This window comes from Pygocentrus nattereri, chromosome 11 (assembly GCF_015220715.1).
Source record: "Pygocentrus nattereri isolate fPygNat1 chromosome 11, fPygNat1.pri, whole genome shotgun sequence".
Classification (NCBI taxonomy): domain Eukaryota; kingdom Metazoa; phylum Chordata; class Actinopteri; order Characiformes; family Serrasalmidae; genus Pygocentrus; species Pygocentrus nattereri.
The window spans coordinates 24,071,297-24,085,844 of record NC_051221.1 but is presented as its reverse complement, the minus strand read 5'-3'; the positions used below and the strand labels follow the sequence as shown (position 1 = coordinate 24,085,844).

The following is a 14,548-nucleotide window of genomic DNA, read 5'->3' as shown; positions in this document are numbered from 1 at the left end:
GGGTGGGGGGGGGGGGTGGGGGGGGGGTGGGGGGGGGGTGGGGGTTCACTGTAAAAACGCAACAAACAAAGGGTCCTGTTTTCCTCCCTGACTGAAAACACGGCTACCTTCCTCTGGAGTCTATTCACAGGTAAGTACTTGTTGCCTTCCCCAAGTGTTTCAATAATATTAGTTTATAATATATGTTTCATTACATCACTAAATCAATCTAAATTTACAAATAATAAAACATTCACATTCACCATTAAGTTTTGGTTCTTTTCTCTGCAGGTTTGCTCTTGTTCCCCAGCATAACCACTCAATCAATAAATGCTATCTAAAAGCAGTTTGTGTCTCTGAGTATGACATGTCCCCATTACCTAGAAAGTTTAAACATATGTACATTGTGGCGGAGGGCAGCTCCGTCACAAGGAGTATATACTACTCTACCCCTTAGTAAAGGCAGTGGCAGTGATTTACCATAATGGTAAAGGATCATTTTAAATGATCTGTGCAATACTACCACTACTGTCAAAGGCACTTAAACATTTAACATTTTAACATCAGCAAATATGCATTTAAATGTAGTGGTAACAGAAGAGCTATGAGTGCATCAGGAACTGGGTGGTTAAGGAATTTGTCACTCCTCATATGTATGTACAAACATTTGTAGCATGCTCTAAATATGTTAATAAATCTACTCCTAACAGCATTAGCAGTAACAGTGAAAGCAGTAAGTGCATTTGTCAGTTGCTTTACAGAGGTGCTGCAGGCAATAGCAGTGGCAGCCACTCCCTGTTGCCTTTACTCACCCCACTGATCCTGCAAATTCACTAAACTTCATGGAAATTTAATAAGTGCCACTGCTTTGGGCCCCGATCCTGCAGAGCCCAAGCCTGCTGCTGCTAGGCACATATGTGATGATTTACAACCAGACACTCATTTACCACCTTCCTCTTTTTCTTCCTCTCTTCTTGTCCCTCTCCACCCTTGTTTCGGAAGTGCCTGTTATTGTAGCCTAAGTAGCAGAATAGACAGCTCTGGGGCCCGAGGCTTCTGAAGTTTAAGCCAATCCAGGCTTTGTACACATCCAGGGGCCAAACAATATCTGGAAATCATCAACGTGTTTTATTTTCTTTTCTGTTCACCTTCAAAGCAAGCTGCATGGCCTTTCAACAATATCAGGCGACAAAATGCTCCTGGTCAAAAGACTATCTGTTCCTGTCTGGCGGTTTTAACCCCCTGCCACTGTGTCTTCCTCCTTCTGGATAGCTGTAGTGTTAGGTACACATCATTCATAACCTTTCCAAGTTTAAGCTCAAATTACCCTTCATATCACTATTGTTTCAACACAGTGTGACAGTATGATGTATCACTCGAACACATTAGTAAAGACTAATGTCACTGAAGCCAACTCATACATGGAAAAGGCAATGGACTATATACATCATTAACACGTTAATAAAATATATTACATCAGCACAATTCTGTCTTTCACAATTCTTTTGGCAGTAATTGTGTTGATGTAAACAATGTATAAAAAACAGGGGGGTGTAAAAATTGTGATATTGCAATGCAAAAAGGGTGACAATGTGCATCATGGATATTTGACAATGCATTCTGGACAATGAACATTCCATGAATCATGCCATCTATTGCATCCAAACTGCACTGACTGAACCCCAAAGTTTGCATGTTCAGTGCCAGCATTCATCCTGCCTGACAGCTCAAGGGTTGAAAGAAACATGTGCAAAAACATGATCATCATTTTTTTTCATTTTATAATTTTCTTCAAAACAGTGTGAGAATACTGAATCACAATCCCAGTATTATGAATCCCAATAGCAAATGTGAGCTGATTATGTTGTTACACCAGTAATGAAAAGTACCTAATATATGGAAATATATAGAAACAACATACACTTTTCAATCAAGTAAATTCAAAGCATGTTTTTTTTTTCCACTGTAGCCTTTACAGTTAAACTTGTTCCACTACTGCTGTGTACTATGTTTCATTCTACCATAACAGCTTGATTATTTTGGAAGGAGGAAAGGATAAGATCACTTCTTCAGCAGGGCCTGCGGTGAGGGGAGGGTTATGGAATTGGAGACAGGGCTGTTTGTGGTGGATTTTCCAGACAGTAAGAGGGCTGAAGGGGCTCACCTTTTTGGGGGCCAGGGTGGGGTCCTGCAGCAGGAGTTGGCGCAGACCAGAAGCATTCCCTAATGCTGCACACCGTAACCACTCCCGCTCCAGAGGGTCCATCTGCATCCTCTGGAAGAGAGACTGCAGAAAAAAAGGCAAAATCAGAGTCAATGCAGGAAGCATAATGTCAATTTTGAAGGAAAGAACATCTTTGGAATGGTACCTGGAAAAAATGTCTTTCACTTCAGTGTCTGTTAATGTGAAGAGTTTTTTCATTATTCCATACATCATGATTGGTCATGAAATGTTTACATAATGTCAAAGTCAGCTGGCATTTCTAAATAGTGTGACAAAAAAATGAACCTACAAGATTTTGATATAACATTTACAGTTTTGATAGAACAATAAAGTATGGCATAAAAACAAAGCAACGGACAAGTGACAAAAAAAGGCAACATATTACTGTCCCAAAATGTTGGCTTCTTTCAGACTTGCTCATACACGTGCCTGGCCTTGTGCCTCTCCTTCTCTACTGTATGTAATCAGTAACAGTTGAGCCCTTTAGTCTCAGCAAGCTTCAACCTCACTTCATTGCTAATCTGGAACTGGTTCCTAGCGGCCTTAGCCTAAATGAAAACAGACAGGAGTTCATGTCTCCTCACTGATCAGTGAACTGTGACCGGTTCTGGGGCCCTCCAGAAGCCTCTGGTCAACACAAGAACCCTGTTGTTAAGCCTGGCAGAATAGAACGGGGGCCCCAGCACTCGGATAACAAGACCAGAGATCAGTCCGCAGATCCACACGCCACTAATCCCCATGTTTAGCACCTGTTTATGATATGACAAATTGAAACCCCCACTGTGAAGGGTTTGGACATCATTGCGGATACGGCACAAAACACTGATCAATCGTGACAACCCACCACAAGTATCATAAGACATGCTAACAGAGTTACCTCAAGAACTACGGACATGTGCAAGTGATAAAATCTCACAGGAATGCAGAACCAAACTATAAAATAATTAGGGGCCAGGGGAAGTACGAGGATAGAGGTATGGCAAAGGGTTAGTAATGGCTACATATGTGTAGTGGTTGAGTGAAGTAGAGACAAAAGCAGAAGGGGGGGTGGAGGAGGGCAGCAGAGGGGAGGGATCCTGCGGCCATGCCCTGCACTGACCTCTGCCCTCATGTTAAAGGCAGAGCGTGCAGAAAGGAGAAGCAAAGCGGCTGCAGATCAAAAAGGCTGACAGATGAAGGGGAAGGGTCTGCTTGACCTTGACTCTTTAATGTCAGCTGTGTCTCCAGACAAGAAAACTCTGACATGAGAACCATTCATCTGTGTCTGTTAGCCACACCAAGTGCCAGAACACAACATAAGCTGTTAATTAAGGCTGTGTCATTAGAAAGCAACTTAATACACTGACACATTTTCATAAAAAATATATGGAACTTCAAAAAACACCACTGTGTTTCTCCATGGCATGTCCATTACAAGGTAAATACTATAGTATTTGTTTAAACTGTGTAGGACAGTTTGTTGATGTATCGACGTTTTAAACTGATCTGAAAGAGAAAGATCTGGTGACTAGGTGCTAGGGCAAAGGCAGAAACCCAAGACATAAAAGAATAGGGATGGTCCCCGAGCGCAAATACAGCACAAAAAAAACTTCACATATATCCCATGATGCCATGGCGGAGGAAATTCCTGCTGTGAGGGAGCAGACCCCAATAACAAGATCCGTAAAAATAACTGTGACATCCTGTTGCTATGGTCAACAAACACTGAGATGATTGATGAAGACAAACTGCTAGACTGACGGACATTGGGTGATATCTCTTTAAGACGGCCTGTCTTTTCCCAACCTCTTTTGACACTTGAAAGGCCCTGGTCTCTCTCCCAGACAGATCAGATGTCAAACCTCTCGGTTTTCTCTCTCCAGGTGTTTTTTTAGTTGTTTTCTTCAGCAACTCATACAAGTTTACAGGTCTCTCAGAGGCCGTCAATGGAAAACAATGTCAACACTCCAATAACTGCCAACATAAAGAGAGAACATGATGAACAAAACTATCATTTTGTGTTGTGATTGTAAACCGGTCACTTGTTCACAAATTAACAAAAAAGTATTAACCACTGTCAGAACACATTTCATTTTTATGCACTCCACCTACATACAGGATGAAGGTTTGCATTTTTTCTTTTCTTTACAAAATATCAAATTACAACTACTCTTGTAACTATATTGAGTCCATTCCCTCTAACACTATTTTTATGAGTATAAGCACATTATATTCACATTATTTTAACTTTATTTCTGGTAACCTATTCACAACTGCAATTTTTATTAACGGTAAAAAAAACAACTCTGCTTTGCAGGACACAGATTCATCTCAGAAAACAATTATCTGCCAGTCTAACTATTTAAGCTAAGTAACTACTGTGTTTTTAAGTATTCCCTAATGTTGTCATCTTAGGATAACAATCATGATATCTCCTTATTACACCTAAAGCTGTTGTTTATATGTTCTACTGCAAAGGCCTGTTGGCGAACTAATTTAGAAAATATTGCTGACATTTAAGAATCTAGGCAACTTGGGTATCTAGTACAACCAATAGAACTTTAAGCATTGGTCCTTTTTGTCTTCAAGGTGTATTTTAACTGAAAGTAACTTCTTCTTGAATCAAATTCTGTATTAACAGTTTACATATATTCAAAAGAATTATTACAGTAGTAGCTGTACCCTTCCTTAACGGGGAATTCCCCCATTTTTTTATATTTCTGCACAATTAAATCATTAGGATGTAAACAAAGACATTCAAAGTGGTGGATGTGAAATGCCCCATTCTAGAGAAACTTGCTGAGTGATAAGGACCAGACACCCGTTTAAGATCTCTAAAAGCTACCTCACAGATATTTATTACATTTAATGGGTATGAACACACAGTCATTGTTGTCAATAGTTTAAAATCTCGGTTTGGCCTAAAATCTCAGGCAAAATAGTCCCAAAAGTGAACTTAATTATCAGAAATACCACACTGTTACGATTTTTAACATACATTTAACACATAAAACTCAGAAGACACTTGTAGGTTCAAGGGTGGTTTTGGCTAAGAAATAAAGGCTGTGTTGTGGACACTGTGACCTATCACCACCACTGTCAGTAAGCTTCTCTATAATGAACTATTCCAACAATGGAATTATGCAGACATTTTGAAAAATCAGTGGAATCACCCTATGTGGGGATTTTTCCATTTTCTACTTTGCCCACAAGTTATTATAACCATGTCATAATAAATTATAACATGGTTATACAATGTTTGTGGCATTTGTAACAGCAGTGACATCATGCTAACTGTCTCTGGAAGGCTCTCAGGGGGAAGAGGTGAGTCAGGTATTTTTTGCAACATGGAAAATGCCGTGTTAGCTTTCCTGGTGCTAATATCCCAGCACCACTCTGCAGAAGGTGATGCTTCAGACAGGGTGCTAGCATTGCATGCTAATACAGAGAAAAGCTTGAAGTAGACCGCTAACTGTTTATGCTGGCATGTAGAGAGAATGAGACAGAAGTCAGAGGCTCCCTCACTGGGAGAGCAGATACCACATCAGCAAGTTCTGTGCCCTCTGCTTGGACACTGGGGACATGACAAGAACACAGATCACTTGGAGAGGATGTTGTGTCACAGAATTTCTGAGACAGAAATAGACCTAGTCAATAAAAACTGCCTATGTCAGAGCAGCTAGAAAACATTTATAATTAGAAGGCTTTATTTAAGAATCAAACACAGAAAATTAAGAAAAAACTAATAACCTCATAAGGTTACTGAGAAATTGCTGCAACCGACAGACAGGGCATCTGAAACTGCAGAGCGTACCACAACTAAGACAGTGCCTACTAAAATGTACAATATAGATGCTGTCATATCAAATCCCCTTACATTGCATGAATACTTGAGTAATGGACTAATATAAATGGTCAAAGATTACTGGACTAAAATTGTATTACATATATTTACATTAAAGTTTGTTTTTTCTTCTCCTGTAAAGTTGTCATTTTAGGGATATAAGGTTTTATTACAACAGCAACAATATTTTACGTAGGCTCAGCCAGTCCTGAGGTCACCACTCCACTACCTGACTGGACTTTAAAATTCTATATATTATGTCTTGAATCTATGTGGGTCCAAGAATCTGGTCCTACAAACGGACAATGGGCAATGTGTCAAGAACACTGAGAACGCATGTTTCATTAAATTAGTGCTGTTTAACTGAATTTAGAGCAGCATATTATGTAAAAAAAACACTCCTTTAATGGAAAACATAACTGTTACAGCTTTTCAGTAGTAATTTCCAGTATTTGAGCGTTTAGTTAATGAAATTAGTTAATCTCCAAGAAAACTGAGGTGAAAAGCACAGTAAGTCCTTCTAACAAACTTTGCCCATCTAAAAAGCCTGAATATTTAATCCCACTTCAACAGTTCATCTATACTTGCTCCATAAATATGATCTTAACATTGTCAGACACCTACTCTCCCTCTAACATTATTATTAAATTCACTTTTACAAAGTGTACACTTAGAGGTTAGTTCTCTTTGAGTGAAATAGGTGAGGTTGAGGTCAGGGAACAGGCCCTGCTGTGAATTTATTACCCAGACATAAAATTAACAAGAGAAAGAAGCCATAATTGGCAGGCCAGTTGGTAGCCTGCCAATAAAGTTTACAGCAAAGTTTAAATAAAAGTTTACAAGAGACAAACTCCCCTCGTTTATTCTGAAATTAATGTCTTTGGTGTTTTATGGCTCTGTTCTCTAGTGACTCTTGCTTTCAAAGCAAAGCTCCCAGCAGCTAGTTTATGATGTGCTTTATGACATAGCTTCAAAATTCATGGGCATAGTCTTGGATTCATAAATCACTGGAGCACAGTTCTCTTCTGTTGCACGGTTCATATCGGTATGTTTAGGGGCACAAAGCATCGATTCCTGGTACCCGCATAAGCAAGACACACTGTGAAGCATGCATTTCGGCTCATGCACATGTAAATTATCAAAATGAGTCATATGTGAATCAATTTAATACATTTGATTTTGGCAGTAATTTAATTGGGTTAAACAAAGAATATAAATCCTGCTAATAAATTTTGAGTGCAGTTATAAAGCTTCATATGTTCCATGTGTATGTTCTCATAAGTTTGACTCATCTAGTGCAAAGTGGCTGGCAGTGTTTGTGCTGTCTCTCGCTGACTCTGTATTAATGAGCTTTAGCTGCGAGCAGTGGCATGCAGGGTCACGGCCATGACGGCGGAGTTCACAGACCTGTTTACAGCGCAGGTGAGAGATGTGCAGGGGAGAGGTGTCACCTCCACGTTAATTAAAAAACTCGAGCATTCGCCGAGGGGGCTGTCCTTCAGCTGCCCGCCTACTGGGGGGACAGAGGCTGGCTCGCCCTGCGCTGAGGCAGAGGTGTTGATACAGCTCAAAAGGCAAAAATACTTTTAAAAGGGGTTCATTCACCTCTACTTAAATGAACTAGCAAAGGTTTCTATGGGTCAGTTGAGAAAAAGATGTAATATGAAGCAGCTGCTGTAGTCGTCTACTAAAGGGCCTGATGATGCACTGTTTTGTACAATTACATGCAAATGTCTCCATATAATAATGAATAGTTTGTCTTTTATCTACTTCTACTTGTGTAATGAAAGCATAAAACTTATTTTACCATGACAGAGGATGCTGTAACACTCCTAGTATCTTCCTCAGGGCCTTCCTTAACACATAAACAAAAACACTGTTGTACTACCTTCCACAGTGATGTAAGCAACCATTCGATTCTCTTTTCTTCGTCAATAAGTACAGGAGAAAAGTTGTCCTACCATGACAGAGGATGCCGCTACACTCCTGGTATCTTCCTCAAGGCTTTCATGTTCATCACTCTGAAACATACACACAGACACAGAGGTTAGTTTTTATACAGTGTCAGGACGTGTGGTCATACACATGCCCAACATTTCAGCTGCAGCTTGTTTGGTCAGATTCTGAAGTCTTGTCAAACTGAACCAGCTGTTAACAATAAACAATTAGCCAAAAATGAACAGTTCTGCAAATAAGACGGTCTGTGAAATGCCTGTCTGAATGCCTGTCTATGACTGTCTGAAGCTAAATGGCAATCACGTTAATCTGCCAAAAGCACACACGCGCACACACACACACACACACACACACACACACACACACACACACACACACACACACACACACACACACACACACATAACACATGCATACATATAGCAGCGATATATATAATATATTCAAATTGTCTCAGCCTAAGCCAAATCCCACTCACTGATACAGTACAAATTTAAAGACCTGAGACATAATGGATGTGATTACTGATTACTCTATTTCAAAGAAGCCTAAAACAACAACCATTGGTCTGTCCTCATCCCATTCACATTAGCCCTCACTTCATTTCACAAGGAAGAGAAGACCAATTCAGTCATGAAATCAACATCTTCCTGAAGAAATGTTTCCCCTCAACAAAGTGACCATGTTTCAGCACAACAAAACCCCTCTAGTCTCCCCTTTAAAACCCCATCACCTCCTCCGTCCCCTCTCAGACCACAAAAACAACAGACTCAAACACACACACACACGCACGCTCAATCCCTATATATATATATATATATATATATATATACACATACATACATATATCGCTGCTGACGGAACACAACTTTGCATCTCCAAAATTTTTAATGTAAATCAATGTAACCAGACTTTTTTCCCCCCAAAATTATTTTTCAGCTGGTTGTTTTGGTCCATTCATCACTTACACATAATGTAAAGGGCAAAAGAGATTTTCAAATTATGTTGAAAACTGAAAAACAATATAAATGGACATCTGAGGTTTTGTTCCAACAGCAGCGATATATATAATGTATTCAAATTGTCTCAGCCTAAGCCAAATCCCACTCACTGATACAGTACAAATTTAAAGACCTGAGACATAATGGATGTGATTACTGATTACTCTATTTCAAAGAAGCCTAAAACAACATCCCATTCACATTAGCCCTCACTTCATTTCACAAGGAAGAGAAGACCAATTCAGTCATGAAATCAACATCTTCCTGAAGAAATGTTTCCCCTCAACAAAGTGACCATGTTTCAGCACAACAAAACCCCTCTAGTCTCCCCTTTAAAACCCCATCACCTCCTCTGTCCCCTCTCAGACCACAAAAACAACAGACTCAAACACACACACACACGCACGCACAATCCTTTTTCATCCTTCTTCTCATTCTCTTTCCCTCCTTCTGTCAAACAAAATGAAAGCCCTTCATACTCTGACAGCTAGAGAGCCCTGCAGCTTCAGACAGCGAGGAGAATCTTCTCTGCATTTGAAACTACAATAGTCGTTTTTATGAATAAATCAGCGTTGGGAGAACATTGCATTTTCTAAGACATTTTTATATCTGACAAAATGAAATAAGGGGTGGGGGTGGTGTTTTATTGTATTCTACATGTGTTTACAAATTCTGAAAGCCATTTACAGCAAAAAAAGCAATTCAAAAGCTGCATACACAATAAATGCTTACTAAGAGCACAGTCAAAGCAGCATTTGACAAAAAACTTAGTGACAAACTCAATTCGAAACCTGCCAGTAACAGCAGCCAAGAAAGGCTTTGAGTTTCACAAGCTGGCAAGCATTCAAATGACAAACGCGTACCTAATCATTTTAAAAGTGCTATCCAGCTTCTGGATTGGGTTACATAACACTATGAATGACACAGTGGCAGCACATTCACTGGAAATACTGCATCACCTTTCTGTCACTTTAATCCTTTCAGACTGTGAGCTCTGATCAATGAATTTAGTGACTGAACAAAATTTTAGAATCCAGATTTCTACAAAATTGTATTACTTCCCTGGTTGTGAAAATAATTTTATTTTGTTCATCAGAAGTGTTTGTTTTTATAATATTGATTTCTAAAATCTCATATAAATATTTATCACTTAAGTTTCCAGCTTAACACTGCAATCACTCCAGTATGAAGCTGTAGATGATAAGGTCTGAAGAAATCCTTCAATGTTTTCTGATATAAATTCTCCCATTCTTTCACATTAGCGAGTGCTGATAAAGTCAGTAGAGGCCTAATGAGGTGTGGACCTCATGTTCCTCCCCATTCCTTCTGCTAATGCTCAGTGACAGACTGCAAATCTTTCAGAAATAAGCAAACAACAGGCCCTTTGATCATGTTAGGAATTCGATACGGCCTCTTATCTTGTGCGGTGTTTCGGCATTTTCAGCATTTGATTGTTACTTCAGGCATTGAGGGGAAAAAATCTAATGCTATGATTAAAAAGCCAGAGCTAAACATGGGAATAGTGTTTTTTATACATAATCTATGAGACTTAGTAGCCCATTTACATTTCTAAATGATTTACATACGGTAGAGAGACCCTCTAGTCATAAATAATTAAATATCACAACATATCCTGAAGGAGTAGCTCATCAGGGCTGTATTTAACTTTAATTACTCTTTTAAAATCTAATGTTGGCCCTGCAGTTATGATTCAATAATTCTGTCTGAAAACTAAATGTTCCTCAACAGTCTACTGATATGGAAAAAACCCTCAACAAAAAAGAGTCTAAAGATGGAGGGAGGGAAAACGGAACGCACATGAAAGAGAAAGAAGGAGAGGCATCGGAGGGGGGGGTCGAAGTACGTTAAGAGCATGCGCGCATGTGTGTGTTCACCTCTGATACTGATTTACATGCAATCAGGGGTTACTCATGTTGTACTTTCAGCTGGTGGCACCAGCTGTGCTGCAATTGTTCATTCAAACATTTAAAGCAGGGTATTCTTTGAAAAAAAAGGAAAGAAAGAAAACAGCATTAAGGTTAACAAAATAAACAGGCAGCCACAAAACAGCAGAAAATGGTAATCACCCTGCAAAACTGCAATACATTTCATCTTATACTAATTAAAAAGCTTGAACACCAACATTAACATATTAATTGAGGTTCCACCACAGGGCTGTTATGATGAGGATATTCAAATGAGTCTTTCAGGAACTGCACCACAGAGAAATTAAAGAGAGAGAGAGAGAGAGAGAGAGAGAGAGAGAGGGATGGAGATAACAGCAGAAGCAGACACATGTACGCAAGCGCACACGCACGCACACAAACACCTATTGTAAATCTGCCCTTATCTCAAACACAGGACCATATTTGTGTGATCTGACATGCCACCCACTCGCTCTATCAGATGAGTATTTGAGAAATGAAAAACCCATTTACACGAGGCCGGAGCATGCGAGAGAGAGATGGCCTGTTCTATATGGCGTGCCCTCGCATTGTCAAAGTGACACTGCCACGCAAGGTCAGCGGAATTACGAGAAAATGTTTCTCCGCGCTTGTTCGGAGAGACAACTGATAGTGCCTCTCTGCCTCGTCGTTTAAGAGGTGCCCGTTTCCTGTATGATAACATGTTATTTCGCTGAAATTACGGGACCTGATGGGGGCCTAGTGAAACACGAGTGTAGTAGTTAAAGGATAATGGCTTAGCTGGCCCTGCCAGGCCCGCCTGAATGTCAGAGCGCTGCCTGATAACAGGCAGCTCCCTGCGATCCCGGGTTTAGGCCACTGATCCAGGCTAGAAAGCACTCTAACTCCTCTCTACTGGGAGCTGTGCAGGAGTCAGGCTCTGATGAGCATGAAATCACAGGATAAAGGGAAAAATCTCTCTTGTCTCAGCTTAGATTACCACTACAGCACTTGACTTATTGTCTTTTTGCAGAACACTGGTTGTGAGGTCTTCACAATACAATCCAGTTGCTTATTCAAAGCATCGTCAGAGGGGAAATAGTCACTGATATGGCAACAATCAGATAGCACTTATCACCATGCCTTATGTGGAATATGGAGTGGAATCTGTAAGTAATTAAACAGATACAGAATTTTGTTGTTTGGCTTCTGCACTCCAGCTCATTGGACTACATTAAACAATGAGTTTCAGGTTAAAGTACAGATAGTCAGCTATAATTTGAGGATATTTGCATCTGTATATGGTGAACCATAAATTATACACTTTTATACATATTTCCTTAGTTTCTGGGGCTCATAAATAACCAGGCAAATAAACACAATCTTGACAACTCAAAATGGTTATGTTTACTACTTGAATGCAAATCCTTTGCAATCATAACAGCCTGAAATCTGTGACCCAAAAACATCACCAGACACTGGGTATCTTCCCTGCTAATACTCTGCCATGCCAGCTATTTTGCTGCTCTGTTCAGTTTTTGCTTGTTGTGGGGGCCTTTCACATCTTGTTATCAGTTAGTGAAATGCAGACTAACTGGGGTTCATGGTTAGACGACTTAGCCAGTCAAAAAACATTACACTACGCAGTATTTCTAAGGTCACTGTCCTACTGTAAGGTGAAACATAATTTTGAGGCAGTTGAAAGCAGTTAACCTCATTCTGCAGGCCCCCTAGTCCAATCTGGTATACCTGCCACAATGAAAAACTTTTAAACACAATAAAAACATTTTAATAAATCATGCTCACCTACAAAAAAAATCCAGTTTGCTTCCGATTTTGTAAATCATACAAATATTCAATTTTAATATATTCCATAAATGTTACAGAAGAATCAAGAGTATTGCATAGTCAAAATTTGGCTCTTTTAAAACAGGTGGAAATGGCATTTTATAGCTACTGTAAAACACTCACTACATTCTTCGCCTCATCTATGTATAAGACTTCATCTCAGACTGCTATAGATTTTTTCACTGCACAAGCCTGGCTTTTCTATTCTTCAGGCTAACCTATGCTATGACTTTTCTTCTAAACCCTCAGAGAACCTGCTAGCATCTTCTTTTTGTGGTAGTTTTGATAAAAAAAAGTTCAACTGTTCAACAGTTTTTCTTCATGATTGTGGTGTTGGTCACCCAGAACTGCACTCTTCCTTGCTTATTCCAGGTTATTTGCATTTGGAAAATTCAGCATTGCACTGTTACTTCATAACAAAATACCAAACACATCTAATTTTTTGGCTCTGTCTCTGATCGATTTGGTCTAATAGTTCTGTCTCACAAGGGGCTACATTAGTGGCCCTGACATTTCTTTAGTTTTCCTATTGAGAGATAAGCAGCAGATGCAAAAGTCAAATCTAGAATGAACTCTAGAACAGTCACGTCTCAGTTAGCTCTTTTGCAAATTAATGTTACAACAATAGACAACTGATCAAGAAATAACTGAGTAGCCCATTGTCCAAATAAATTTGGTCCCCTAACATGCAGAAGTAACCTCTCAGGGCCTTTTGAAAGCCTACAGATTTCTGAGACCAACAATATATGTGTCTATTATTTTTAGATCCCTTTTTATTCAAACCAATCACGCTTGTATTTCAAATCTGTATGAATTACAATACTACTTTTGCTTCATTAGTCAGTCTTGTAATGTCTTTTAGAAGCTTAGAATGTCTCTGAACTGGTTACAACTGGTAGTGGTACCAACAAATTTCCACTTTAAATGCTGCAGACATTATGTAACTGCTGCATTATTTAAGGCGGAACAGAAAATTCTGACGCACACTTCAGCCTCGTCAAAAAGTGTTTGCAAGAAGTAATACGTTGCAAGGTGGGTTTCTTCCTTTTTTCTTTTTTGAGAGAGTTGTGACAATTATGCACCAAATTGAAGGTCTAGCTCTAACAGCCACACCTCACTACTACTTAAATTGGTATATACAAGGTATTTATACATGTATAAGACACATAAAGATGTTGTATAATAACTGCATAATTAATTTAATTAAAGCTGACATTCTGCATCATCAATTTTGGACCACAAAACCAAAACTAACAACATCTGTGCCTATGTGCCATTTGTTATGGACTGTATTGTAGCAGTCTGCTCAAGGTCAGGTTCCTGGACCCTGAAAATTCCTTTATTTACTGAGTTTCAAAAGGTGCCTTTACAATATGGCCTTTCCTTCCAGGTTCAAAATCTTCATCGTTGTATAGACTCTAAAAGGGCTCAGCTTGCTATGAGCTGAACTAGAACAGTTTATGCACAGTACAAGATACACAGCTCATCTGAACTGAGCCAAGTGAGAAGGGACTGTCCAGTGAAACAAACACAAATACTTTAGAGTCATAAAATAACAAGAAATAACTGGAGAATGCTTATTGTCTGTTGTCTAGTGTTTTCCAAAGACAGCAACAATTAACCATGGTAAGAACAATTCTAAAACTAGTGATGCTGGCTCAATGTGTACTGTACACAGAGATAAAAGTCAAGCCAAGTGGGGTAGGACTAACAGGCACAGCTAAGAGAATTAATAACGTCTCCTCTATAAAGGCTAGTAAAACACAGCCTGTTCAATCTGTGCTAAAACTGAACATGATCCAAAGTGCTGGTA

At 39.4% G+C, this 14,548-nt stretch overlaps 1 protein-coding gene across 1 annotated transcript in view; it reads right to left on the bottom strand.

Annotated features, from left to right (window-relative positions):
* LOC108428734 (ankyrin repeat domain-containing protein SOWAHC) overlaps positions 1-14,548 on the bottom strand; it is a 59,268-nt gene that overhangs the window by 26,348 nt on the left and 18,372 nt on the right. The window contains exons 6-8 of the mRNA XM_037542328.1: positions 7,988-8,047; positions 7,834-7,881; positions 2,144-2,266 (exon numbers count right to left, since the gene is read on the bottom strand). Of these exons, the coding sequence (XP_037398225.1) occupies positions 2,144-2,266; positions 7,834-7,881; positions 7,988-8,047 (231 nt within the window). The remainder of the gene's footprint in view (positions 1-2,143; positions 2,267-7,833; positions 7,882-7,987; positions 8,048-14,548) is intronic.